The sequence below is a fragment of the Scardinius erythrophthalmus genome (genome assembly GCF_964197995.2).
Source record: "Scardinius erythrophthalmus genome assembly, chromosome: 21".
Lineage (NCBI taxonomy): Eukaryota > Metazoa > Chordata > Actinopteri > Cypriniformes > Leuciscidae > Scardinius > Scardinius erythrophthalmus.
The window spans coordinates 30494795-30521297 of record NC_138241.1 but is presented as its reverse complement, the minus strand read 5'-3'; the positions used below and the strand labels follow the sequence as shown (position 1 = coordinate 30521297).

The 26503-nt window shown below is 36.8% G+C and overlaps 1 protein-coding gene and 1 long non-coding RNA gene across 9 annotated transcripts; one reads left to right on the top strand and one right to left on the bottom strand.

The window, feature by feature from the left end:
• Window positions 1-21616, top strand: trmt61a (tRNA methyltransferase 61A). 8 transcript variants are annotated; one of them, XR_014029076.1, is made up of 5 exons: window positions 24-106; window positions 2085-2478; window positions 13371-13637; window positions 20837-21242; window positions 21434-21615. XR_014029076.1 is itself a non-coding variant. In XM_081351098.1 (4 exons), the coding sequence occupies exons 2-4, from the start codon at window positions 2148-2150 to the stop codon at window positions 21154-21156; spliced, it is 918 nt and encodes a 305-aa protein (XP_081207224.1). In that variant the 5' UTR covers window positions 1-106; window positions 2085-2147; the 3' UTR covers window positions 21157-21615. The 8 variants fall into 8 exon arrangements, 4 of the variants coding, with proteins under 4 accessions (XP_081207224.1, XP_081207223.1, XP_081207222.1 ...); XR_014029077.1 differs by lacking the exon at window positions 24-106 and adding an exon at window positions 449-496; XR_014029078.1 differs by lacking the exon at window positions 24-106 and adding an exon at window positions 751-804.
• A 3259-nt stretch (window positions 21617-24875) lies between these two features.
• On the bottom strand, window positions 24876-25999 carry LOC308681887. The gene is made up of 3 exons (XR_014029082.1): window positions 25935-25999; window positions 25421-25477; window positions 24876-24951 (listed from the first exon to the last, which is right to left on the bottom strand). It is a non-coding gene; the product is annotated as an uncharacterized lncRNA (long non-coding RNA).
• Between the last annotated feature and the right edge of the window lie 504 nt (window positions 26000-26503).

The following is a 26503-nucleotide window of genomic DNA, read 5'->3' as shown; positions in this document are numbered from 1 at the left end:
GCCCCTCGGGTGTCATTGTACTTACCGGTCAAATGCCGTCTTCAAAGGGCGTGGACTTCAACGATGCGTGAAGAAGATTAAAGAGGACAAAACACAGTTTCCAGAGGTATTTATAACTTTATTTGACCTGGAAGTGATTCATTGTACATTTGATTCAAAGCGTCACTGTACGGATTCATGTTACGGAAGAGCCGCTGTACGGATTGTGATGCGGAACTGCTACATGAAAGCCGCTCCTATTGGCTGCTATTTGCAATCCATTCATCCCATTGGAAGAATCTGACACTGGAATAGTTTGACTGCTCTCAACAAATATGTAATATAGGCTATAAGATGTGCAAAAATGTAATGTAATGTTAAGATTCCCTTGCATGGTTAAACGTAAAAAATAAATTGGTCACCAGCAACTGTTTCCTTACTAATAACATTCTTCGAAATCTCTTCTTTTGTGTCCAATGGAAGAAAGAAGTCCATAAAGGTTTAGAATAACTAGAGGGTGAGTAAATAATGACATGTGAACTGACGTTATCCCTTTAACAGGAGAGCATTTCTGGTTTGAAGGGAAAACGTTACTTCAGTCTGAGTAAGTTAGAGTTGTGGGGCTGTGAAACACCGTCCTGAAACCACCACGCACATTTCTGTTTGGTTTATCTTGACGTTAAAACAGATACTGTTCCTTTAAAATACTCTTACATCATTTTCCTGAGACTGGTTGTGTCGTGAGAAGTAGACGTTTTGCGACAAGTTGTAGATTTGTATATGGCGAGCAACGCGTTCACATGCGTTTGAGTCTATCCAGATGAGGTAAAGAGCCGCTTTGTAGGACGGACCGCGTCTGCATGCATGCGGTTTATCAAGCAAACTAGCCGCACACACGTGTTGTACTGTCTTTCTGCTCTCTCCCTAATATAAAATTATAGAAACGGTGAGTTTTTGAGTCGTTCTTTATGTTAAACATATCTTTATGTCGAACGATGTGAGTTACGGGGTCGTTAAGACATGTCAGTCAGACGCTTCCTTTCCAGCAATGCGTGTAACGGTTAACGTTAACGTTACTCTGTTTACGCTTTGAAAAACACTTCAGTTTGTACTCGATGTAAGTTAGCCTAATGAATGGTCTTTTTAAAAAGTGTTAGTTCACATTCAGTTTAGCCCTCTTGTTAAAACGATCATTTAAAAATATTTATATTTCTTAGTAGTCGATGGTTTGTAACGTAATGAAACCGGTGGTCGCTGTTTCCGTTCATCCTGGTCACCTTGCTGAGCTTGCTGAATCAAATAACGTTACCTAAAATAACAAAAATGTTCACAGATATCAACAAGTGCGTTATTGTCAGATTAACTTACAATATTGTTGCCCATTTTGATTTTCTGTTCTGAACTGTCTCCGGACTGCGGTTACACAGAAGGTGCTGGCAAGTTTGACAGGTTGCGGTCACTAACGGTTTATTACTACTAACGTTATTTAAATCAAAATACGCACTGACTGGATTTTGAGTAACGTTAAGTTAGATGACGTTCGTGTTTTTATTTGAAATTATGGGCTATGCGTATCTTAATATATTGGATAAAATATTAAACGTTTACATTTGTAAACCGTTACAATATTAGATTTATTTTTATTTTAACTTAATTTTAATTTATTATTACTTTTAATTCCAAGTGTCTTTATTTTTACGTTTCTATTTAATATAAAAAAACTGCTTTCTTGGCATTATTGCATTAATTGCTTTAAACAAAAGCCATAATAGACAATTAGACATAAATAATCTTCCAAGAAGTGTCAACAGTGGAATTTTTGGTCCATCTCTCTAAAAGTACAGAAATTAGTTTTACAGGATTTTAAAAACATGACAGCATAGCTCTTTATTGCCATGCTGTTTATAATCAAGTTAAAATTAATAGTGTCTGAGTCTGTTTTATGCTTTTTTTTATCAACACAAATATATATTTTTTAAAAATGGGAATATCCTAAATATTCAATTTAGTCTATGAAGTAATATGATAGAATATAAATATTAATGTAAATGTTTTGTCCATTAACTTATGAGAATAATGTGTTTGTGTGTTTTCATTTATGACAGACCAGTGTAATTTAATCATCCAAGGCCACACTTTTCACTGAAGTTGAAACCCAGCTGTGCCTCATGAGTTTTGTGGAATACTCCGAGCTCATCCAAGACGGGGATGTTGTCATTATCTTCCTGGGTCATGATTCCATGATGCCTATCAAAGTTCAGTCCGGAGCTCAGACGCAGACCCGCTATGGGGCTATCCGCCACTCCAGCGACCTGATTGGACAGCGCTTTGGTACCAAAGTGACTTGCAGTAAGGGTGGTTGGGTTTATGTGCTGCACCCCACACCAGAACTGTGGACTGTTAACCTTCCCCACCGAACACAGATCCTCTACACGACAGACATTGCCAACATCACACTGATGCTGGACCTCAAACCGGGCTCCGTCGTCTGCGAGTCAGGTAAGAATGAGAACCATCAAAGGATTTTGGTCTTCTGAATTTTTAGATATCTTCTATACAGTCTTATCCTTGCTGTAGCAAGGAGATACTTGACTTTTAAGTGTCAAGCAGGTGAACTCAAGATACACAGTCATACACAGAAGGATTTTTCTGATGGAGGTTTGATCAATGAAAGTGCTCCATATTGCCTGACAGGCAATATAACCCTAATGCAATGTAACTTTACTCTTACGAGGCTCAAAAACAGCTCAGCCTGTCAGATTAAATGCAGCCCACTTTTCTCTAGTGTACTTCTGAAATCCACCCTGCTGCAAAGTTCATTCTAAAAATGGGAGTAAAGCAAGTCTGAATGAAGATTTGTTCAGATGCTTTATTTAAAATATTGAATAATTTCTGTTCAACACAATAACAAAAGTATATTGTCCCTGCAGGTCCTTAAAAAGTCTTAAATGCAGTTTTATCAAATTGAAGGCCATAAATTATCTTTAATGTTTCACACAGTATATGAAAGTCTTAATGATCATTTCAAGATGCCTTACATTTGGGTACAGAAAACAGGAATTGCGACACGGTTTAATGTGAATACTTCAAAAGGCTATGATTTAATTTATAGCGCAATTAATGAGCACACACATTTCAAAGTACAAACACAGCGCTTTTGTGGGTTCCACAAGCTTTTGGTTTCATTGATATATATATATATATATATATATATATATATATATATATATATATATATATATATAAAAAAATATATATATATATATATATATAAAAAAAAAAATATATATATATATATATATATATATATATATATATATATATATATATATATATATAAATCTGTACATCGAGACTGTACATGGGTGGTTGACATATTTGGCTAAAAAAAAAAGTTTTTTTAAAAAATCTCAAATGTAAGTCATGGAACTCATTGGGTTATATTCTACCAACTCTTATATTTCCAAATATATATGTGGTCTTGAAGATTTTGTCCTAAAATTTACATTTATTCACTAGTTTACTGTCTTAGTGACTAAAAATGTCATATGGTGTGACTTGAATGTTATTGTGTATTAAATTAAAAAGGGGTATAATGTGATAATGTAAGTAAATTTATCCTGATTCTTTATCATTACTATATAAAAGTATAGCAATTCTTATGTGCAAATATGTTACATTTTGCATTATTTTACTTTATCATCACTCATAAACAGACGTTTACTTGTAATCTTTCAATATACTTCAAATTAATTTGGGAATACCTTGCTATAAAAGTACCAAAATGCTTGTAACCTTTGCTGGCACTATTCCCCATCTGTCACATTGATGATTTTATGATTAATAACCAAAAAGCCTTAATATCTTTCAAAATTCTGAATGTCACACCAACTGACATGGTGTCACGCCATATGATGTCACACCACACAACAATCTGTATGCAAAAATCTGTATTCGCTGCATTTAACAAACAACCCAACTTAGTTTGACAAGTGAATCATTGTTTCAGTTACAGCAAAAATCACAAAATTGTTTAAAACAGTGAGTTCTGCTCAAAGTAGCAAAGAATCATATGTTTATAACACATGCATTAATCCACTTACTGTATTCATTTGATGTTGCACTTTTTATTTTAATCTGCTGAATATTAACTACATGAATTATAATAATCTTTATAGTAAATCATTGAACATTTTTTTTTATTTAATGCATAAATTCATTTCAAAATGAGGATGAGTAAAACAATGACCGAACAGCAAGCTGATGTATCATTTTGTTGTTCTTTCTTTATTCGCATTATCTCGCCATCTACTAAAATCTATGGAAGCTTGTTTCCGCCACAAAATAAAAAAAATAAAAGATAATTGCGACTTTTTATCTCACAATTGCGAGTTTACTTCTCGCAATTCTGACTTTATTTCTCAGAATTGCGAGATATAAAGTCAGAATTGCGTGAAATAAAGTCAGAATTCTGAGATATAAAGTCAGAATTGCGTGATATAAAGTCAGAATTCTGAGATATAAAGTCAGAATTGCGAGATATAAAGTCGCAATTGCGTCTTATAAAGTCAGAATTCTGACTTTTTTTCTCGCAATTGCGACTTTATATCACGCAATTCTGACTTTATATCTCAGAATTCTGACTTTATATCACGCAATTCTGACTTTATAACACATCATTGCGAGTTTATATCTCGCAATTCTGACATCTTTTCTCAGAATTGTGAGATATAAAGTCCAATTCTAAGGGGGGGAAAAAAGACGGACTTTTTTTTTTTTTTACCTCAGAATAGTTTATATCTCACAATTCTGACTTTATAACACGCAATTGCGACTTTATATCATGCAATTCTGACTTTATATCTCCCAATTGCGTGATATAAAGTCAGAATTCTGAGATATAAAGTCAGAATTCTGAGATATAAAGTCAGAATTGCGTGATATAAAGTCGCAATTGCGAGAAAAAAAGTCAGAATTCTGACTTTATAACACGCAATTCTGACTTTATATCTCAGAATTCTGACTTTATAACACGCAATTGCGACTTTATATCATGCAATTCTGACTTTATATCTCCCAATTGCGTGATATAAAGTCAGAATTCTGAGATATAAAGTCAGAATGCTGAGATATAAAGTCAGAATTGCGTGATATAAAGTCGCAATTGCGAGAAAAAAAGTCAGAATTCTGACTTTATAACATGCAATTCTGACTTTATATCTCAGAATTCTGACTTTATAACACGCAATTGCGACTTTAAAACACGCAATTCTGACTTTATATCTCGCAATTCTGAGAAATAAAGTCAGAATTGCGAGATGTAAACTCGCAATTGTGAGATAAAAAGTCGCAATTATCTTTTAAAATGTTTTATTCAGTGGCGGAAACAAGCTTCCATAGAAATCTACCTCAAACTGAAAAAAAAAAATAAATAAAGGGAAACATTTGAGTGACAAAATGCTGTAGTTTAACATGGATCCAGCTTGAAAATGGGATAGTAGGGATTCACCAAATTGAGTTGGTGTATAGATATTAAATGTGTACATAATATAGTATCAAAATGTGTTAAAAGGTCAAAATATTCAATAAACTTAACTATTAGTTATAAAATATGTATCTAAGAACAATATTTACGTATTTAAATGCAATTCATATCATATAGTGTGACAAAATAATCATATGGTGTGACAAGAAAACCCTGTCACACCTTATGATTTTGTGTCACACCATATGAGGTTTCATGTACTTAGCATGACATTAAGCAATGTGCTTTTATGCTAACATGCTAAAACCATGCTAACTACAATATGACAATATAGTTTTGAAGGTAATTTTGACTGAAAAGTAATTTCATTTGGGCATTTTTGTGTAAAATGTGTCACACCAAAAGACAGCGCAAAAGAGAACTGAAGCAGGAGTGCCGGATATACTTGATTTTTTTTAAACCATGAAGAGAGAAAACTCTAATTGTAACTTTCATTGTCCTTCTGAGGTGTTGTTCTTCCTCCTGAAAGAAGGAGGACCCCCACACCCCAAAGATCTCCAAACAATTGCCCTTTTAAAAAAGGGAATATGGCGTCACACCTAATGATATCCATTTCCGGGACAAAACGTTTTAGTTAAGGGCTGATTCAAAATATTATGCCTGAACTTTTAGTCAAGCAGACTCACAAGTAGACATCTGGGATATTAATATATGATTTAATAAACAGAAAATGAATTAATTTTCTTGTTTTTATTCAGAATCAAAATTTGTGAGATGTGCTTGGGACAGTCACGCCATATGAGTTTATTCTGGTTTGCCTGAAAATTGTGAAAAAATGGAAGATTAAACCCATGAATGCTCTGTATGTCCATATAAAACAGCACTTTCTGAACAATATCATCAGAGTTTTTGATATATTTTTCTATAATTTACTTAACATTGACACATTGGACCAAAAAAAGGCCATGTCATGTCAACCACCCACATGCGGTCTGTACATTTGATCCATTTGAAATAGACTACTTAATCTATGAACAGTAAAATCCCATACTGAATGCTGCAAAAATAGGCCAGATACATGCAATTGTGCTTGGCCTGCATTTTGATCATCATATATTAAACTTAAGCAACCTAAGCCATATATACAGCCATTATATAGCCTACATATTTATTCAAATCAACTGAATCAATAGGACTTAATAGGACTGTAATTGATACTTTGTTGATATAAATGTAATTGATACTTTGCACGTGACGTCAGTTGTACTGGCTGGCGGGCAAGAACGTCATTCTCTAGCAACGAAAACCAGTAAACTAATCAAGGATCTTGCCAAGACGTTGCCAGTTTTAATATACAAAAGTTTGTGTTTTGAGGTGTACACGACATGTCAGATAGTTGTTGTGCGATTGGATGCACTAACCGCGTTTGTCGCCCGCCAGATATCACGTGACTGCAAAGTATCAATAGCCTATTATAAACAGATTTCCTCAAATCAAGCCTCAACAATGTGAGTAAATCACTCGCATGTGCGACAGAATTTCACACTGGCCGACTAAAAAAATAATTTAATTACCCAATGGCTAGTAAATTGTACGATTTCTTTCGCCTGATTGAGTTGGAGGCAAAAAATAAGTCTAGTAGATTGCCTACTGAGCTTTACGCACTGTCGCTTGGCTGAAAGCGCCCTCTGTCGTTTTCTCGCACACTCTGCACTATCGTACTCACCTTGAGAAAGGGAGAGGCTGTTACACATGCCACGAAAAGAGAATTGACGCTGTCTCGATCTCAGGCAAGTACTGCATCATCATTAAGTTTATCATTTGCATGTTTTAAAGCCTAATTCATTTGAACATTGAAGCGCAAGAAGATGTGAAAATAACTCAATAGCCAAAGCTGTGTCTGACAGCACTCAAATCACTGAATTGAGCTCTATTTCACGTCTTCATACAAAATTGTCAACATGCCTGTCTTGGCGAGTATCCTAGTAAACATATTAGTCAGTTATTTCTTAATTGAACATAAACAGTCGAGAAAGAAAACGCATGTGTGCAGTATCAGTATAATGGATCCGTGCATTGTCTTACACCGACGATACTATCTTAGACACGCGACGATACTATTTTAGACGGCACTATTCTATTTTTCTGCGACGTCGCGGCTGGAACAACAAAGTGTGGCAATGATAATCTCAGGTACTGTTTATGTACTTTATTTAGCTGCGCTATGCAGGTTTGCCAATTTCTTCGCTGTTTTCTCACTTTTTGCTTGCGGGTTTCTCTATAGAGCTCCCCCTACAGCTTCAGAATAGATATGACAACACTGTCATAAAAACTCGTTGGCGACTCTCCCCCCTCCCATCACGTTATATGCCCACCAGCCCAAAGTTGCAAGGGTGTTTTTTTCGCCTACAGGCGCTAGGGGGAAGCGAGACGGCCACCATTCAACCTGAAAAAAGTAATACAACCATTCCAATGACTCTGAAGCTGTTCAGTTAATGTAAATGAAACAAATGGAACGTTCAAACTATGAACAAACAAGTGTATTCTTTGACAAAGATTGTATTAGTAACTCAGCCTATGTATTTTTAATAATGGTGTAATATTTGTGAATTTGATTATGGAGCCTACTTATCCATTTTCTTGTGAGTGCCGTCAAGATTACTCTCTGGTGCTGTGCACTTGCCGTGAGACTCCGTCCATATGCTGTTCTGATTGGCTGTGGGTTTTGATTGATTTTGACACATCTCACAGTCGTGTCGCGTCTAGTGTGGACAGACAAATTATTTGTCGCTGGAATCTCATCGCATCGCGTCTGGTTAGGACACAGTGTTAAAGTGACATCAGCCTAATATTCCTGCTTCTGTCTGTTTTTAAATGTTAATCAAACAACAAAAGACTCACTGCAAAAAATCACTCAATGCTCTTGTTAGTATAACTTTTGTAACTTTAAAGGTGCTGTAAGTGATGCAACGCATTTTTTAGGCCAAAACATTTTTTGTCACATACAGCAAACATCTCCTCACTATCCGCTAGCTGCCTGTCCCCTGAACACACTGTAAAAAACCGCGGTCTCTCTAGACACCACAGGCTCCACAAACAGCAACAAAAACGAACTGGGCTCACCCGCACCACGAAACATAACAAACAGTGCTCCAGCCAATCACCGACAAGAAGTATTTGAGGGTGGGGTCTGGGGGGTTGTGCGCGTACACATGAAGGGGGTGTGGAGGAGAGAGAAGCATGAAGAGGGAAGATTGAATTATGGCCGAAACACGACCAAAGAGACGACGTTCCGATGAACAAATTGCAAAGAAGCGGGACAAGGATAAGGAACGCACGAAGTCCCGAATTTACATCGGAAAAACCTTTAAAAGGTGGCGAGAACTCCGCCGGCAGAAGGGCTTCCAATCCGACACAGTTGCTCTGTTTTTGCAGAACAGGTAAATTCATTTTTCTTTCTAAACTGACGTTCATGTTCGCTAAACCAACACAACACAAGGATGTAATTAGCTAGATCTATGCAGTCAGCATTAACTTTGGTAAATACAACATGTATGTTTCTAGCAGCGATCAATCTCTATTGTAAATGATCAAGCAAATTCACAGTAGGGCGACAATTTGTGTGAATGATTGTTTTCATCCACTGTTTATGAATTTGAATGTTCATTTATAGGCTATTGACAACTGAACTGACTAAATTTGTTTACGCCGCCGCCGTTGTTTATGCTCACTGGGAAACGCGAACGTTATCATGCTATTATTGCGTCCTTGTATGGGAGCTATTTATAACCTCAGGTGGCGAGATGATTTTAAGATAATGTTTCTCTTTTTCTGCATTCTGTTCTGCAATAATATATAAAAGCATTTATCTAACTTGGCGACATTACTCATTGAATGAAGTATCAGTAAAACTTAACTTTGTTTGTAATGACTATTTGGACTTTCCTTTATGTCGGAAGGGAGGGGAGGAGACGGGATGAGGAGGAGGGAGGGTCTAGCTAGCATCCGTTTTGTTTGACAACAATTCAAATGTCAACAAGAAGTAACGTCTCCCAGGATCGCTTACAGCACCTTTAATAAGGATCCATCTATTTAATTAAATACAGTGAAGACTGCAGTGTTTTTACATTTGATTATTCAATTTCTGTGCCTAATCTACCTAATCTGTATCTAACTACTGTTAGATTTATCTGAAAAAAAATGAAAAGCACTGTTTAATTAGCCTAATTTGCATCTCTGTTCTATTGTGTTTATTTGTGCTATTGGTTGTAGTTTGTTTTTATTTTATTACAGACTGTTAATTTGTCTTTAATAGTGTTTGAAATTTATATTTTATACTATATTTATGTAGAATTTTTTTTTTATTTGCTTTGTTCTTGTTCTTGATCATTCCATATAAAAAGTCTGGTGAGTAAAATGAAAAATGTACTAGCCAATGACGACTCAAGCTTCAGTGTGTCCATAGAGGGTTGCAAATAAAAGTTAGTCCACATAAGGTTAAGGTATTGTTGTTCGTTACAGTGGTAACCACTTGCGTGTCCGGGTTTGAATGCACTTCTCGTGTATGAAAAGTATCTGTACACATGACGGGTGCCAAAATCACAAGAAACCTTGATGTGTACTGACAACAATACATTATGTAAGCGTGCTCTCTTTGTTAGGATGTTGATATAGCAACTGTTCAAGTTTCAGTTAAGTTTCATTCTTCCTGTTTCTCCTTTAAGCCGATATAAAATTTCATACCGTATTGTCCATACATAACCGTATAACAATCCTATAAGCAAGCTTAATTATATGCTAGTTCAACATGATGTAGAAGAAAATAGAAAAGTTTTGGCTGTCAAAATACTCCCTCACCTTGCTCATCATCCGAGTGGACATTTCTCTGAACTCGGGTGATTTTTGTTTTCTGCTCCAGATATACACTTTTCAAAATAGTATATATTAATTTTAAAATGTAACATTAATATGACGGTAATTTAAACGTAGCTTTGGTAAATAAAAGCAAAACATTAAACGTGTAAAAAAAGTATATGTGTGTATGTGGTGTCACCAACCATTCCCATGTTATTACGGTGTATCCATATAAATGGCTCACCCTGTATATTTAAACGACTAGTAGTTTCAGGTCGACTAGCAGCAGCAGTATTGTTTAATCGACTATTCAACTAGTCTCGCACATCTCTTTTATAGATGGATGGATGGATAGATTTTTTTTTTCTGAGCTCACTTGGCAGATATTTGTTGTTGTTCATCTTGAAACAAGGTGTTTTGTGAAAAGTGCAATACAAATAAAATTGACTTGTCTAGTTGGAGTGGGCAGAGTAGGCTCAGCAGAGATGAGTTGGAGACGAGACTCTTTTCAATTTGGCTCATTCAACTTGTTGGTCCTCTTGTATTCTGAATGAATCCATTAAAGGCTGTTGAGCGTGCACACACAAAACACACACTCTGTCCTTGGTGCCCTCCACACGCATTGAGCTGGACAAGCATTTAACACTTAGATATCAGTGCAGTGTTCAGGTGAGTGTGACTGTCCCACAAAATTGGCACATGTGCAGGCTGAAGTTTGTTTTTCATCATTCAAGGATACTATTAGATATTTCTTTTGGAATAATTCGGTGTGTTCTTTCTCCCCTGCTGAGCCTCTCGTCCTTACGTCATTCACTGTTGTCTCTGAATGCAACGCTGTGGACTAAACATTGACCCTATTGTTGCTATGAGAACAAAAGCATACTAATGGGTTCTTGAAGAGGAAGATGGGCCATTAACACCAGAGCTTGCTCACATGCACGTGTATCACAATGTACATGTTCATGCACACGTTATTACTGTGTTTAACTCTTATTTTCTGATTAAGGTCAATATTCATCTAATAAGATATTTTTTTGTTTTTGTAATATTCCACATATTAGTGGCCCAAATACTAAAATAAAATATGCATGTACTTTTCTTGCTATTCTCTTGTGGAAATACTGGAGAGGCTTGCTTTTGCCATTTATTGCGGTGCGTGATTTTCTGCACAGCAACTTAATCAACTCATTAATTCTCATTCATGTCATAGACAAAAGCACACAACAGTGCAGTGAATTGTAAAATGTAGAGCATGAGAATGTGCAAGACACTATGGAGTTGTCAGTCCCTCTTATTTCTTATTCAATTACTTATATCTCCCTAGTATTGTCTTAATCACATTGAGCAGATTCTCCTCTTAATCTGAATCCTGGTACATGTAAAGGTAGTCTAGTTAGTATGAACTCTGAAGGCTCTTGTCCACATTTACATGCACAATTTTCCAATTAAGGACTTTATTATGAAAGTGACATATAGTACAGGAATATTACAATTGAAATTAAACATGTAATCACCCAGAATTGCAATTTGCACATATTTAAAGACACTTCATTATGGTGCATATTCTGATCCAAATATGGAGCATAACGTTATGGTGCATATTCTGGCTTATTCCAGTCTTATTCTAGAAAATTAAATATTGGAATAGTTACATAGAATAGTTCACCGAAAATTCAATCCAAGCCCATACGTTTTGTTAATCTTTGAAACATGCATGAAGAGATTTTTAATGAGATTTCTGTCTCTCAATTGAAAGTCCATGCAACCAAAACTTTGATGCATTAAAAAGTTCATAAAAACATTGTGAAAGTCATTTAGGTTTTTATTCACATAGAAACTAAACACGAGATCACATCAAACATGGTAAACAGAAGCTCAAGCTCAAGCTCAAAAATGTTCCTTTTGGGGTGAACTATCCCTAAAATTGAAATTAAATAATAATTTACTCACCCTGGTGTTGTTCTAATGCAATATGCCAATCTTTCTTTTTTGGAACTCAAAAAGTCTTTTTTTAATTTTTTTTTATGTCCCGCTCTCGCTCATGCGACCAGCATCAAGCTAGCAAAAGCGAAAGTAGAAAATAAAGTATTACAGAATGATCCTATGCGACACGTGCCATATATTTTTTAAGTGTTCTGGGTGTGTGCGATAGGGTTTGGTGAAAAAACAAAATTTAATGTATTATTTAATGAAAATCCTGATCTTGGCCATTGGTCTTCTGTGCACAGCTATGCAATGTGTGTGTTTGTGAGTCTATTAGCACCACATTTCACTCTGACTCACCCAGAAAAACACACAAGTTGTGAGCAATCAAGATTAGCCTAACAAAAACGCAACATGAAATACAATCCATGTACTTTCTTTGAGGTTAATATCTGTTGTGTTTGTCGCAACAAAAAGTGATCACATCTCTGTCAACTATCATTCTGGCTGTCATCAGACAAACACTTCTGGAGATATTCAACTCGGTGAAGAAAGTACAAGTATACTGTTTTGGGATTTCTAGGCACTGTATTTTATGACGCATATTTATTAATCTTGATTTCTCACAACTTGTGTGCTTTTTCTGGGTGAGTCGGAGTGAACTGCGGTTCACGAATGCGCACGTTGAGAAGAGGTCACATCGAGGTCAGGATTTTGGTTAAATAACACATTTCGTTTTGTTTTTCACCTAACCCGCTTGTTTATCATTTTGTGATACTTTTGCATCTTTTTTAAAAAGCGTGATTCTGGTCGCTATTCACTGCCATTATATGGACGAGCCCGAGCAGGACATTTTTTAAAAATTCCCCTTTTGTCGTCTGAACAAAGAAAGAATTGCATACAGCGTTAGAACAACAGCAGGGTCAGTAAATGATCATTTTAATTTTAGGGTGAACTATCCTGTTAATGTGGTTATAGCAATGAGGTGAATGTGTTTACATTTATTTTATTTAGTGTCTGAAACTGTTGCATTCCGAAAAAGTGTAATTTGATAAGGTATCTCAAACTCAGACCACTTATTCCCAGTGGTGGGCTTGTTATAACAGCAGATTTTGTGTCTGTTTTCCAGGTACAGGCAGCGGCTCTCTGTCTCACTCTATTTTGCGGACCATTGCTCCCACCGGTCACCTGCACACAGTCGAGTTCCACGCTCAGCGAGCCGAGAAGGCCGTCCAGGAGTTCAAGGAGCACAAGGTGTCTCACCTGGTTACTGTTAGAAACCAGGATGTGTGCGCGGAGGGCTTCGGCATCACAGGAGTAGCTGATGCGGTCTTTTTAGACATCCCTTCTCCGTGGGAGGCAGTCACACATGCCAAGAGGGCCATGAAACGCAAGGGTGAGATCTCAGTACACAACTGAAACAACAGAAATTATTACCATATTAATGCTAAATGGCATGTGGTTCTCTGTCGCCATGACTAATGTATGAAGCCACTAAAGTGAGTCTTCAAATCACAAGATATAAATGCTACTGAATACTACAGTGACCTTTATGAACACAACTTTACAGGCATATAAATGGTTCCGTTTTAAAGTTATCAATATGCACACACTTACCTTAAGTACTTTCTATATATGGGACTTTGATATACAGTATATACCATGGCATTTTCCTGGTTAACCAAGGTAGTTTTAAGAATACCATAGGGGGGACATCAATCAAGGGACATTTCCAAAAAAAAAAAGAAAAAAAGATGTGTAATATAAGCCTAAACTACCCTCATCTGCCATTGACCTCAATGAAATGCCCAAATAACCTCTATGGAATGGGAAGTTTGGGGTGAGATTCCTAATTAAATTGTGAATTTCTTGTTTACATTTGTTAAGGTTTTCATCTCAGTTATTGAGGCAGCTTCTGTGAATCATAGACAGAGGCCTCTTGTTCTGCATAATTACATCTTAGTTTTGTACCAAAATGATGTCACACCAGTAACTTTAATTAATCATGAAGACTTTGGCTTGAGTTTGCCCAGCTCGAACAGATTTCATAGTTGTTTTGTCTGTGGTTTCTCTGATCATTCTGTTGGAACAACTATTCGTTTTTTTATCGAGTGGGCATGTCAGGAATGGTTTCTTCAGAAGTGACCAGACCACTTGGCAAGAGGCTGTTTCCATGGGAACTACAACTCACTTTGCCCTACTGGGCAGGCCTAGACTAGTCAGTGTCCCAGTAAGGGGTCAGCAGTCCTTGTGTATGAATTATTCCCCTGTGTCAATAGGATACTGAAAGAGGAATTTTCATAAACATACATAGCCCTTGGCTTTTAACCCATCACTCTCCTGCCTTTGTAAAGGTTGAAGCTGAGATGTAGTTGAATGTTTTTTTGTTTTTTGGTTGGTTGGTTCTGTAATTTAATGAATTTTTGATAAATAGATGAAAAAACAAACCAAAATGTTTTTTCATCTAATCTAATTGTTATTTGGGTAAAATTTTAAATAAATTAATTGAAAACACGTACAATAATTTTACAAGATAAAGGTCAAATAATTAATTTAAAACCATTTCGGTTGAAGTAACGTCATACAGTGACAGACACTGCTGCAATTTCATAACTACCCAAATACTTTGAATTTGTCTACATGCGTGTAAAGATCTGCCTTGGCGGAGTATAAGATTAGAGAGGATCTCATGGAGGAAATCGAGTCTCTGTCTCATTATAGTGGAATTTCTGCAGCGCTCTACGTTACACCCCCTTTTAGAGACTCTGATTTATATACACACATGCAGAATGTTTTGCTGGCTGGGTAATAATGACCATAAAGGGGCATGTGGTGAGACTTAAGTGAGCATGGGCAAGGCTCTGGAATTCTCAACATTAGCTGGTCTCTTCCTGATCTTGTGCAATACTTATCAGGAGTTCAGTGCAGAAAACTTTAGCATGGCTCTGACTATTAAACTTTGGTTAACTCCAAGCCAGTTGTCCTTGACTACTAACATGTTTCTCACAACATGTACATTTTATTGCTATTATGCAACAGTCAGAGTGTGTAGTGATTTGAGCTGATTCTTTACCCGGCCTGTTTCTTTATTCCTTCTCATTTTTGGCCTTTCAGTCTTGTTACTCAGTTTAAGTGCTCAGAGAATCCGAGCTGTTGGTGTAACTCATTTCTTAGTCAGACCCCTGTTGCCAGGAGACCTTATGTCTCTGTTTATGACTGCGTTTTCATGCAAAGGCCTTATTTGTCAATGGAATTGCACAATCAACTGCACAATCTCTCTGTCTCTGTCTCTCTCTCTCTGCACAAACCAACTGAGGATCACATACTACCACACTTTTATGTCGTCCTAAACAAAACAAATTTATACAGAAACATCACTCAAACTATCAAACATGTTTGACATTTTCCAATCAATGCCATCCAATAAATCTAATCCATATAAATGTAATCCATCTAAAATCCAATAATTTCCCCCCGATTTGCAGTCTGGAGTCAATGCTAGTTGCCAAAAATCAAAGCTTTTCTACAGATTTTGGGCATTTAGAGTTGACAGATTTCACAGAAATCACGTAGTGTATGATGTTCACAGACTACGATTTGATTTGTGTGAAAAAGTAAAAATGTTTAGGGGGGAAAAATTAGGTCCACTCTAAACCTAAACTTTAGTGGGGCATAAGCACATTGTACAAATTTGCCACCAATTCGGTAAAATGAAAAATAGTTAAAAATTCCTTTGAGAGTGTTTAAGGACAACAAACGTGTTTTATGTTTTGAGACGATTTTAGAACACCAGGGAACACCATTGTCATGTAGGGGTGTACTTGGTCTGCAACAGTGTTTAGGTAGGTGGCAAGTGTCAAATTTACATCCACATGAATGGACGGACCAAGGGTTTCCAAGCAGAATATTGCCCAGTGCATCAAACTCCCTCCACTGGCTTGTCATTGTCCCACAGCACATCCTGGTGCCATCACTTCCCCAGGTAAACAGAGCACATGTACACAGCCGGCCACATGATGTAAAAGAAGACGGGACTCATCGGACCAGGAAACATTATTCCACTGCTCTAAGATCCAATTCCCATGCTCGCGAGCCCATTGTAGGCGCTTTTCGACAGTGGACAGGGGTCAAATGCGCACAGCCCCATACGCAGCAGAGTGCGATGCACTGTGTGTTGTGACATTCCTCCCATAACCATCATTAAAATTGTGTGTGCTTGAGCCACAGTAGACTTCTGTTGGCTTGGACCAGACAGAATAGCCTTTTTTGCCCTCGTGCATCGGTGAGCCTTGGGTGGCAAACACCCTGTTGCCAGTTTGTGGTTTGTCCCTCCTCGGACCACTGTTGGTAAATTTTCATCACTGCTGACCGGGAGCAACCCACAAGCCTTGCTGTTTCAGAGAAACTTTGATTCAGTGGCCTTGCCATAACAATTTGGACCTTGTCAAAGTCGCTCAGTCCTTTACTCCTATTTCTCCTGCATCCAACACATTGATAATGAGAACTGATTGTTTGCTTGCCATCTGATCTACCCACAAGTAGAATCACAATTAGACAGCAGGGTAGCAACAGAGTTGGGTTACACTTTATTTTTAAGGTGTAATTATTAAGTATAAATTTTAAATAATTATAAAATAATTGTAAGTACTGAGTAATATCCTTTAACAATATGCACTTACTATAGGATTAGGGTTTGGTTGAGGGTTAGTTGCATGTAATTATGCATACTTAACTGTTATTACTATAGTAAGTACATGTAACATGTAACAAGGACACTGTAAAAAAAATAAAAATTGTTACCCAGAGTTGATATTTAAGCAATTAGTTATAAGAGGCTTTATTGTGATTTAGAATTATATCTGGATACATTAGATCGGTCTTGGGCCCTGTCTCACACCTGGTTGCCCGTTGACGGCAACATTGGCCAGCAACAAAGTTGCCCCGTATATCATCGCCTTTACTGTATTGCAGATTTTAGGATGGCCGGAACGCTGTATTGACCAATCAGCATTGAGGGCCTGAACTATTTGTGTTTTATAAAAGTATTTTTTTAGGCACCAAGTGACTTTGGATCCCTGATGCATCCCTGTGAAAATTGTCAGGCTCAAGAGAAGAGAGTGAGACAGTTCTGCGTTGCTTTCCTACAGTGGTTCCCATTCATTATATTTCTATCGCGAATGATGAGAGTGAAGGATGGGGTCATGCTGGATTAGGTGAATGTGATTGGATTGAGTCTAAAGACAGATTCAAAGAGTAAACTATACCCATTAATGTCTCTTACTCATACTTCTCTCCTCACATAACCCTTTCTATCTTCTTACTCTGATCAGCAGTGGCTATTTTTGTGCATGTTAGTAATACCACCTTAAGCCCAAATTCCCTCCAATCGTGTTAGTGGAGCAAGATGGCAAAGGAGTGGAAGAGATTGCTGTTTCAGCTTTACTCCTCTATTTATCATGTTATTATGAAACCGTTTAACAGTAAGGCAACAATATGCAAACATGTGCATGTCGACCGCTCTCTAACCCTTAACAGCTTAGTGAGTTATTGGTTGCTTCCAGTAAGCCTGTGGAGGAACCATATTCTTTACGACATCACTTCCTGATTATTCTCAGCAGGCCTGCATGAAATCTGCACCCACAGAACTGTATTTGTTGAACAGCCTACTGGGTGTGATGAGACTATCTCCTCGGCCAATTATGTGATTTTGGGGTGGGGCTACCTACAATGGTGGATTGGTGGATGGGTGGGGGTGTACTCACACTAGGCACGGTTGCCTTGTACCGTGCCCTGCCGTGATTGTCCCCTATTTTCACTTGATTGTGCTGCACGTATCAAAAGATTATTACAGAGGCAGCTGACTTTAATGGAGGAATTTGCAGCTTTACTTGCAAACTTACAATTCAGGTTCATCAATAAGGTGAGAACCAGACCCTTTATAAACCTAAATATACTTGAATTAATTGAATTAATTCAAGTGTACTATCCCAGTAGTAATAGAAGATGTTTGCTGTCGTAATGACAGTAGCGCACACAAAAGTAGCAGCTGTTCCATGGTCCGGCGCGGTTAGCGATCACACTACATGCTCTGGCCCAGCTCTTCCAAGCGGGCCAGGGATGGTTAAACAAACCGTGCCCGTGCACAGTACAGAGAGATCACACTAGTCAAACGAACCAGACTTTAGGGGTCAGCTGTGCTCGGGCACAGTTCAGATTGCCCAGTGTGAGTACACCCTTAGACTTGTTTTAAAATGGTCATCTGTTCTGCAGTTCCGTTTGATACCCCTAGAGACACTTCAGCTTTACATCCACTATACAAGATTTTGTAGACTTGCACCTGAAATAAGTGCAGAAATCGTGTAAAATATCTTCTTCTTCTTTTTTTCTTTCTTTTTTTGAGTCTGCCCCTCAGTTTACAGCAATAATTACTGCATGAAATGTTTGGATCTACTGAGGAACACTGTCGCGGTCAAATGGCCATTTCTTTTAAAAGAGAACTGAGCAAAAATATTTCTGTTCCTCATTGCTTTTCAAATAGTTTCAGGTTTGATTTGACGTCAGACACAAGTGTGGTCTTGTCTGGTATTTGATAAGGTTTTACAAATAGTAATTCTTGTTGCTGTCAAACAGGGAGGTTCATTTAAACTGCTAGTAAACAGCTATTCATGTTTGCACAGAGTGTAGCACAAGTGCTGGAGACTTGTGTATCTGCTCAGTGGTTTGATAAAGAACAGATGCAAACTTGTAGACAGACATGGTGAGTCACAGAGATCCAAAATCTCTAAATCTAAAAGAGATCTAAATCATAGAATGAGAGGCATTTTCCAGTCTCAGGAGACCATGGATCACGCTGGATGAGGAACACCAGTGCAGCGTCAGTTGTGACTCAACAGTCCAATTAGAGAGTGACTGTCTCTGCCACAAAACCTGCAGTTGAAAAATGCATTGAATTTTTTTGCATTAGTTTGTCAGCAAGTTGGCAACACTGGCCCAGTCTGTTGTTTTACACTGTTGTGATGAACTTTTGAGTTAGTTAAGAGAGACATGCCACTCTAGTTTATACTGAATGCAAAAAAACGCAGACACACTGGACAAAGATGAAACTTTATAGTGTGAGTGGCCTTGTTTGCGATATCAAATGAAGTATACTTTGAAAGGCAATGCGTTTGACTGTACGCATATGCTATGTGTTCGTGTCAAAAATGAAGTATACACTCTTAAAGGATTAGTTCACTTTCAAATGAAAATTAGCCCATGATTTACTCACCCTCAAGCCATCTTTAGTGTATATGACTTTCTTCTTTCAGACGAAAACAATCAGAGTTATATTAAAAAATATCCTGGCTCTTCCAAGTTTTATAATGGCAGTGGATTGCAACCAACAGATTTGAAGCTCAAAAACCTGCATCCATCGTAAACTCCAAACGGCTCCTGTGGGTTAATAAAGGCCTTCTGAAGCAAGTTTGTGTAAGAAAAATATTCATAATTAACACATTACAAAATAAATGTCTAGCTTCCGGCCAAGCGGTCATACTTGCCCCTAATGCACAACTTACAAAATGTATGACGTCAGAAGTAGCGTAGTGCGTCATGGCATAGCGTAAATATCAGCAGTACGTCACATTACTCGCATAAGTTGCGCTTTACAACTCAATCCGTATGTTTGTTTGGTCGGAAGCTAGTTATTTTACTTTATAAAGTTTTAAATATTAATATTTTTCTTACACAAACTCATCGTTTTCAGAAGGCCTTTATTAACCCCCTGGAGCCGTTTCGAGTTCGTTTACAATGGATGGATGCATGTTTTTGAGCTTTAATCTGTTGGTTGCAATCCACTGCCATTATAAAATTAATTTTTGAGCGTCGGTCGGCATAGGAGGCCGTCTGGATTTTAACTTAGCGAATGAGTCGTACGAGAATAAAAGTGAAAGTGATGAAGGCGAACAAAGAAGTCAAGACTGTACAGACAGAAGGCTGACCTGAGCATTCGAATGAACAAATATTTTCATAATTACATGAGCCGACTGGAATGAAGAAAGTGATCTACATGATTTATATTCAAAATCGTAAGCAAGCACTGCTTTGTTTTACAGTTTTTATATCTGCAGTCTTAGTTTTAGTTTCCCTTTTTGATGAAAATAGACTATAGATACCTGCTGATATAGTTGGATAATTCTTACATGCAGGCGCAGGACATACATGCTAGTTAACGGTCGCCTTTAGTCATTTTGGTGTGTTCAAGCGCAGCTTTTTGGCCGAGACGCAGCCGACGAGAGGCAACAACATAGTAAGCTTTCGTCGCCGCTAGTTTCTTTGACTTCCGCTTGGTGTGTCCTGGAATTTTTTTTTCTTAGTATGAAGAACATTTTATAATCTAAATGAGATGACACATTTTCCAGTATAAAGAACCTTATTTTTTCAGTATAAAGAAGCTTTTGTGCATTGAAAAGTTTCCATGGATGTTAAAATTTCTTCATGGAACCATAGATGCCAATAAAGAACCTTTATTTTTAATAGTGCACTTGAGGCTTTAGTATGATAATTAGCTAATATGCTACTAATACAAAAAAAATATATATTTTTCACTGTCTTCAGGAGGTCGTCTCTGCTCCTTCTCACCGTGTATAGAGCAGGTCCAGAGGACTTGTGAGGCTTTATTGAACCATGGCTTTGAGGAGATCTGCACACTGGAGGTTCTGCTGCGGGTGCATGACGTTCGTTCTGTCACTCTGCCCTTACCTGACTTTGGACCAGAGGAGTGCTGCACTAACAGCACACAGATGGCTTCAGATCTTAATCAAGAGGAAGTCCCAAACACTGGGAACACCTCTGTAATCTGCAGGACTGCCACACCACCAAGAGAAATGGCAGGACACACTGGATACCTCACCTTTGCTACCAAACCACGCGACTAGAAGCATTGCTGAAGCTGACCACAGAGGAGACTGTTGTAGACTGTGAGTAACGCAGACTCGCTAAATGTCATGCTATGACGTCACCTGTACACACCCTCAATATTCGGGATGCCCAATCTTGTTCCTGGAGATCTTCCTTCCTGCAAAGTCAGCTCCAGCCCTGATCAAACACAACTGAACCAGCTAATTAAGATCTTCAGGAGGACTTGATAATAGACAAGTGTGTTTGATCAGGGTTGGATTTGAACTCTGCATGTGGGTGGATCTCCAGGAACAGGACTGGGCACCCCTGCGTTCTTGTTTAGCTTCATTTAGATATAAAAGATTGGTTTACAGCTAGATGGGCTTTTACATCAATGTAACCGTTCAGTGGAGTACACATTGATGTTCACGTTTTATTTTTGTGCTTTTTTTTTAAAACTGGTAGATCTTTTATTACAATAAAATATATTGAGATGGAAAAAACATTGTAGTTTTTGTATTTCTTTCTCGTGCTGTGGCAGGTTTGCATGACTGTCATCTGCTGTGTGCAAATACGGCACACGTATTTGACCTTTCAGGGAAAGTGGCTTGGAAATGTGCTGTCCATGACGTTTATGTCATGATAAAATTTAGACCAGACAACATCATATAAAGCTTTAAGTGTGAGGTTTTTATTTGTGCTCATCAATGTGATATCAGCAGTTTCTCACCACTAGCTCTCTAAATTCAAGGTTGTTACGGTCTGTTCTGTATTTGTGTATGTTACTTTCTTGCATGTGGAATGCAAGATACTGAAGAAGAACTAGATGCGCTAACATCTGGTAAATGTTATATCTGAAACAAACTGCTGAGAGCTCCTCTATCCACGAGTCCAAAAAAGGCCGTCCCTCTGCAATCTGATGCCTTCATAGATGCTGTATAACGGTGAAATTATTTTATTATTCTCTCTCTTGCTCATTGTGTTAAACCTTTTGTGCTCTATTTTGGGAAACACAGAGGATCGATTTTATAGTTGGAGACAGTCATAATCTGAGTTTGGAATAAGATTGTACTGTACATGATATACTTCACACTGCCATTAGGCAATAGATAATGCTTTTAAACAGTCATAAGTGACTTTGTTACATGATCATCACATGCACAATGTAGTTCAGTGTTAGTTACCATCGTGGAAACCAAATTTTTACTTTTTGTGTGCAAATTTTTCTTTTTTAATTCAACGATATTACATTTCTGGCTCATACCATATAATACTATATTTATTTTCATTATGACATCTAACAGATAAATGGACAATATTAAAAAATATATATTCTTCGAGTGAATTTTGGCATCACATAATGAATGAAAAATTTATATTAATTTTTATATTTAACTGGTATTAATGAACTATTAAAAAACAACAACTTTTAAGTGTGCATTATATGACAGCAAATCTAAATGTAAAACTAGGTTTAAAAAAGCTTGAAATTGACGTTGTTATTAGTGTTTTCTTTGTGACGTATATCTGGGTCAAATGGCTTCTCGATTAAGAAAAAATGTAGGATGGGATTATATTTTGTCCATAAGGAATTGATTGAATCTTTTGTAGTTAAAAAAAAAAAGTGGTTTATTCATCACACTGGCACGTGTGCTCTGTATACTAAACAAGTGCAGATCAGCGTACACTGAATACAGAAATGTTGTGACTGCATACATTATAGTGCAGAAATGGTAAGAATAATATGCAGTTCCTCTCAGGGTTCCATTGTGGGTTATGCAATGTTGGAACTCAATTGTAAAAGGCTCCTCTTCCCATATCTGTTTATTAATTGCATCCATATGTGGGGGATGGAGACTTGATGATGTAACAGAAGAATGGGTGTGTGTTACATTTAAGCCATCTGCTTTCTGCTAACACATTATATACAGTGAGGAATGAGAACAGAGAGTGGTCCCCCCCCCCCCCACATCTGATGATCTAAACCTTTGCACAAGTCTCTAGAATAGCAGCTCTTAGTGCCTACAAATACTCACTTTAATCAGCTTGACAGCAAGGCCTCGATTGTAGGTTCCTGAAACAGACTCCGGGTGATAATGATAATGATGTGGTGGGTGCAAAGTGTGTGTTATTTCTCTGATAAAGTGAGAAGCAAGACAAATAATACAGGAATGGACAGAATCAATAATAGAATCAATTGGAGCCAATCCAAAAAGTATCACATAAGTAAACATTATGCATCAAATAAAATCCTATTGGATTGACAAAAAATCCTATTTTTATTTATCAAGTTGGATATCTGTAGATTGCTTTCCCCTTTTGAGTAGGGATATACTTCGAGTTTTAATAAACTAACAAGCACAAATTTGGGGGTTTTATTTTAATATAATATAAATAAAATGTAATTTATTTCTGTGATGGCCATTACTCCAGTCTTCAGTGTTACATGATCCTTCAGAAATCATTCTAATATGCTGATTTGCTGCTCAAGAAACATTTCTTACACTGTAAAAATAAAAGGTGCCTGGAGGAACCTTTTGGGGTTCTTCACTTCGCCACACCGGCGGAACCGTCTGTAGATCCTCTAGGCACCCTTTAAAAAGGGCCGGTTCTCTGAGGAACCACACAGGTTTCCTGAGGAACTCTGATATTAGGCACTGTGTGGAACCACTTTGGGTGCCTCCAGGAACCAAATTTCATTTTTTTTAAATATTTAATTTCATATTGTTACTATGGTTACCTTTGACATCTATTATAATAAACAAATTGAACCAAATACAAAATAAGAATTGTTTATTGATATCCATTTTTATACATACACTTCCATGCACATGGGGAAAAAAGCTAACTACAGATTAATATCAATGAATACACAAAAAAATAGTATAATACATAAGCAACATGAATAATCAACCATGTATATACAATAGATAAACAAGAAAAGACATCTCAACAAAATGCATGGAAACACATGTTCCACGAAATAAATCAATGTAAATAAAATTACATTTGAACTAATTAAAAATGTCCATCATACTTAACTTTAACACATTTGTGTTTCAGTCCGATGGTAAGTCTAACATCACTGTTTCCAAGTCCAAAAGCTCTATCAGATGCCAAAAACAAACAACAGTGCTAATATACACTCATTGTGCTGTAACCTTTATCTCTATACTGAAATCTCAGATTGTTAGTTATTCAGCTATTTTGAATCATAAAATGTTTAAGTCTGGGATGCCGTTAGACTGGAGTCTATAATGTACACTATGGCTTTTGAAAATCTTAAATGTGTGACTTGAATCAACAGTGTTCATAAATGGTTGTTGAGTATTCTCATGAAACAAGATAGAGGAAGTAGAGGCTTCGACCCGGAAACAGTATTAAGGTGCAGTAAAATTATCTGTTGTTCTGTGAATGTTCACTGGGGAATTCCAGTCATTTTACTAAGAATCCACACGATCAGCAATTTCGTTTGTGGTCAAAAATGTCACTGTGGGACCAAGTTGGTGTGAGGTACTTAACGAGTTAGAAAAGTGAAAAGGTACAGCATCGTTTTCCGTTTGTTTTTCCTCTGTTCTGGTGGATAGTCCAGGCACTTCAATGATTTTCAGGTCTACAGGAGGATTTTTATTCTTGATCAAACTTGTATTTCAGCTTATTTCAGATCCCTGCAAAGTACAAAATTTACTGTTAGTAATGTTATTAAAGTGATAGTTGTGAAATTTAAATAATTTCCTCAGCCTTGTGACGTTCCAAACCTGTTTGACTTTCTGTCTGTGGAACCCAAAAGCAGATCTCAGGCATAATGCAACCCCAGTCACCGTTCAATTTCACTGCATGAAACACAAGCAGAAAAAAAATGTGTAAATCATTCATGAAACCATTCTTATGTACACTTGTCTAGTTCAATTCAATACAACACTTTATGTAAAAATGGTTAAGATCCAAAAATGTCCCAGAAAAGATCCTAAAAATAATCAATGAGTTCACAACTCATGTGTTATGGGTTGTGTTGCAAGTCTTCTGAAGCCTAATAGCTTTTTCCTTTTTTTTTTTTTTTTTTTTTTGTCGAAAAAGACTAAACTTGAAGTTATAATTCAGAGTTAAAATGTCTATAGCATTTTTTGTGAATCAAACCTGTGATATTATTTTTCTGAGTAACATGAATGAGATTTGAGATCATGAGAAAAGATTTTCAGAGAATAACTGATTTAAAAAACACAAGTACACAGTCAAACAATACAATTGCACACAGAGAAAGTTCATAGTAATAAAGTACAGCATGTGGTGCAGGTAACTTACTGTAATTCAATGTTGCCACTGAAATGTTCAGATTATTTTAGAAATGTAATGGTTGTTCTGGGGAAACAAAAGAACAAAGCTGATTATTCACAACATAATATTTATTGACCAGTAAATGGCTTTAAAATGGTATTTGAGAGAATGAGGGCACCTGTAACGTTAGTAAGTAAAGTTAACGTTAGGCTAAACAAAAACAGAGCAAACTATAACCTGTTTTTGTTATTCATAACAATCAGAGAATTTTCTAAATTAGTTAGGCAATTTGAAGACACAGTTGTATAAAATATGTTGAATTGAATGACTAAATCAATCTAAGACAATAAGTCAATCATTTCCATTTGTTCATTAGATCAACGTAGTTAGCATCGCGGCTAAAAACAGATACTGTGCAATAAACGAGTGGTAAACACTGTAAAAACGTAGTAATGTATAATAAATTTAGTTTATATATATGTGTGTTTAAATATATAGTGAGTAGACTCTGTATTTATATTTATTTGGCGAGTTTACAAACCTTGTAATGGAGAGCCGAACAAACGGCGGAAGCTTTGATGAGAGGAGCCGTTACTTTCAAACCGATGACGTCGATCAGCTGAGCTTTGTTGCGCGCGAGCAGCGCGAGGATCACTGAAGCGACGACAGCAGAGGAATAGCAGCAGTTTCGTGACTGAATAAAACTTCTCTCCTCCTGCTTCTTCTTCTTCATATAATATTATTATTATTTAGTGTTGTTGTTTAAGGTTTAAATGACTTAATAAAATAGGCCTATACTAAATATATGTAATCTACCCAAGTGAAAAAGACTAGGTTACTGTTAAATGTATTAAAATGCATTAAAGTATATTTGTATTGTAGGTCTACTAAAAACACACTCAAGTAAATTTTTAATACATTTAATAGTACGTCTTTTTCACCTGGGTATGTATACTGAATCAAACTTAAGTAGCCTATAATAATAATAATAATAGGATAATAATAATAATAATAGAATAATAATCTAATTCTGGCCTCACTGAACCATTGGGTTCCTCCAGATGCTGGCTTTAACTTAAGAGATCTTCCAGGAACCACTTAAATGTTAAA

What these genes read in the sequence shown, in the direction of transcription:
- trmt61a (XM_081351097.1), top strand. Translation starts at nt 2,148, where the DNA reads ATGAGTTTTGTGGAATACTCCGAGCTCATCCAAGACGGGGATGTTGTC. An exon ending in CTCCGTCGTCTGCGAGTCAG is followed by an intron (nt 2,479 to 13,370) that starts GTAAGAATGAGA and finishes TCTGTTTTCCAG; the next exon opens with GTACAGGCAGCGGCTCTCTG. An exon ending in GAGGGCCATGAAACGCAAGG is followed by an intron (nt 13,638 to 20,836) that starts GTGAGATCTCAG and finishes CACTGTCTTCAG; the next exon opens with GAGGTCGTCTCTGCTCCTTC.